At 48.7% G+C, this 1,777-nt stretch overlaps 2 protein-coding genes across 4 annotated transcripts in view; both read right to left on the minus strand.

Annotated features, from left to right (window-relative positions):
- Positions 1-1,777, minus strand: part of LOC106013831 — a gene marked incomplete at its 5' end in the record, with an annotated part of 34,263 nt that overhangs the window by 30,843 nt on the left and 1,643 nt on the right.
- The window catches only part of LOC101858682 (1-deoxyxylulose-5-phosphate synthase YajO), a 29,863-nt gene that overhangs the window by 1,747 nt on the left and 26,339 nt on the right, over positions 1-1,777 (minus strand). For all 3 annotated transcript variants that reach the window (XM_005112613.3, XM_005112611.3, XM_005112612.3), the window contains one exon: positions 802-941. In XM_005112613.3, coding sequence (XP_005112670.1) covers positions 802-941 — 140 coding nt within the window. The remainder of the gene's footprint in view (positions 1-801; positions 942-1,777) is intronic.

Here is a 1,777-nt window from a genome sequence, read left to right on the forward strand (position 1 = left end):
AGGTAGGAGGGGAGGAAGGAGGGGAGGAGGGGGGTGGGCTGGTTGGAGACAGAGCATTGTTAGAGAGCAGGAGACAATTTTAGAGAAGAAAATTTTTCCGTCGCTACCCAGATTTGAACGTGGGACCTTTGAATGAGAGGCGAACACCTTAGCCTCTAGGCCACGAGAGCCTGGACATGGATGGCTGGTTCCTCTATAAATAAATCATTGATGGTCAAGGGCCACGAGAGCCTGGACATGGATGGCTGGTTCCTCTATAAATAAATCATTGATGGTCAAGGGCCACGAGAGCCTGGACATGGATGGCTGGTTCCTCTATAAATAAATCATTGATGGTCAAGGGCCACGAGAGCCCCCCCAAGCCGCATTTGTTGGGACTTTGCATCTGTCCGCGTCGATCAAGTTTGTGACTGCTCCACTCCTTGTGTCTTTTTGTATGAAGACGGAGGTGTCAAAAGAAACATTTCATTCCTTCTCTTGTCCGTTTGTTCAGTAAGGGTTTTACGGCGCTCGCAACTGCACAAGGTCATATGAGCGCGCGAAACATGTTGGTTTTATTCTCAATAGTTCACCGCACAGCCTGATTTTGGTCAATATTTCTAATTAAAATGCTAAAAATGGAGTGTAAATAAATATTTTATTTAAAACAACTTTCTTCAGAACATTTTTAAATTTCAAACAATTCCATTTACAACTTCCCATAAATGCCAAAGCCCATCATAAAATCCAGAATTCTGATGGGATCAACGACGGAAATCCTGTTGCTAAAAAAATACTAAAAATCCCCTCCAATGCACTCACCTCTTCCCTCGACAACGTCCAGCCACTGGCAGCGCCCATGTTGTCGTCCAGTTGTTGCAGGGTTCGAGCCCCGATAATCACCGAGGTGACCACGTCTTTCTGAAGCAGCCAGCGGAGAGCGACCTGGGGCATGCTGCGACCTGAGGGGGGAAGAACAGGGGGGGGGGGGGGGGTGTTAGTTTCAGTAAGAGTTTTACGGCACTCGCAAAACAATAAGGTCATATAAGTGCCGAAGATTGGGCCTAGAGGTGTTACAAGAGAGTAACAAACACAAAAAAGGAGTGGAGATAAGGCTAATGGATGTGTGATAGGAAAGAAGAAACAAACCACACCAGAGCACCCACCAACCACCCACTGTGGGGGTTGTGTCATGTGACGACCGAACTGACGTGTGTCGGTGTGTGTGTGTCTGTCAGTGTGTGTGTGTCTGTCAGTGTGTGTGTGTCTGTGTGTGTGTGTCTGTCAGTCTGTCAGTGTGTCTGTCAGTGTGAGATCCCAGCTTACCGTGCCTGTGTGTCTGTCAGTGTGTCTGTATGCCTGTGTGTCTGTCAGTGTGTCTGTCTGTCAGTGTGAGATCCCAGCTTACCATGCCCGTGTGTCTAACAGTGTGTCTGTATGCCTGTGTGTCTGTCAGTGTGTCTGTATGCCTGAGTGTCTGTCAGTGTGTCTGTATGCCTGTGTGTCTGTCAGTGTGAGATCCCAGTTTACCATGCCTGTGCGTCTGTCAGTCTGTCAGTCAGTGTGAGAGCCTGTGTGTCTGTTAGTGTGTTTGTCAGTTTGAGATCCCAGCTTACCATGCCTGTGTGTCACTGTGTGCGTCTGTCAGTCTGTCAGTCAGTCTGTCTGTGAGCCCAGCTTACCATGCCTGTGTGTCACTGTGTGCGTCTGTCAGTCTGTCAGTCAGTCTGTCTGTGAGCCCAGCTTACCATGCCTGTGTGTCACTGTGTGCGTCTGTCAGTCTGTCAGTCAGTCTGTC

Source organism: Aplysia californica, unplaced genomic scaffold (assembly GCF_000002075.1).
Source record: "Aplysia californica isolate F4 #8 unplaced genomic scaffold, AplCal3.0 scaffold01335, whole genome shotgun sequence".
NCBI classification, from domain to species: Eukaryota; Metazoa; Mollusca; class Gastropoda; order Aplysiida; family Aplysiidae; genus Aplysia; species Aplysia californica.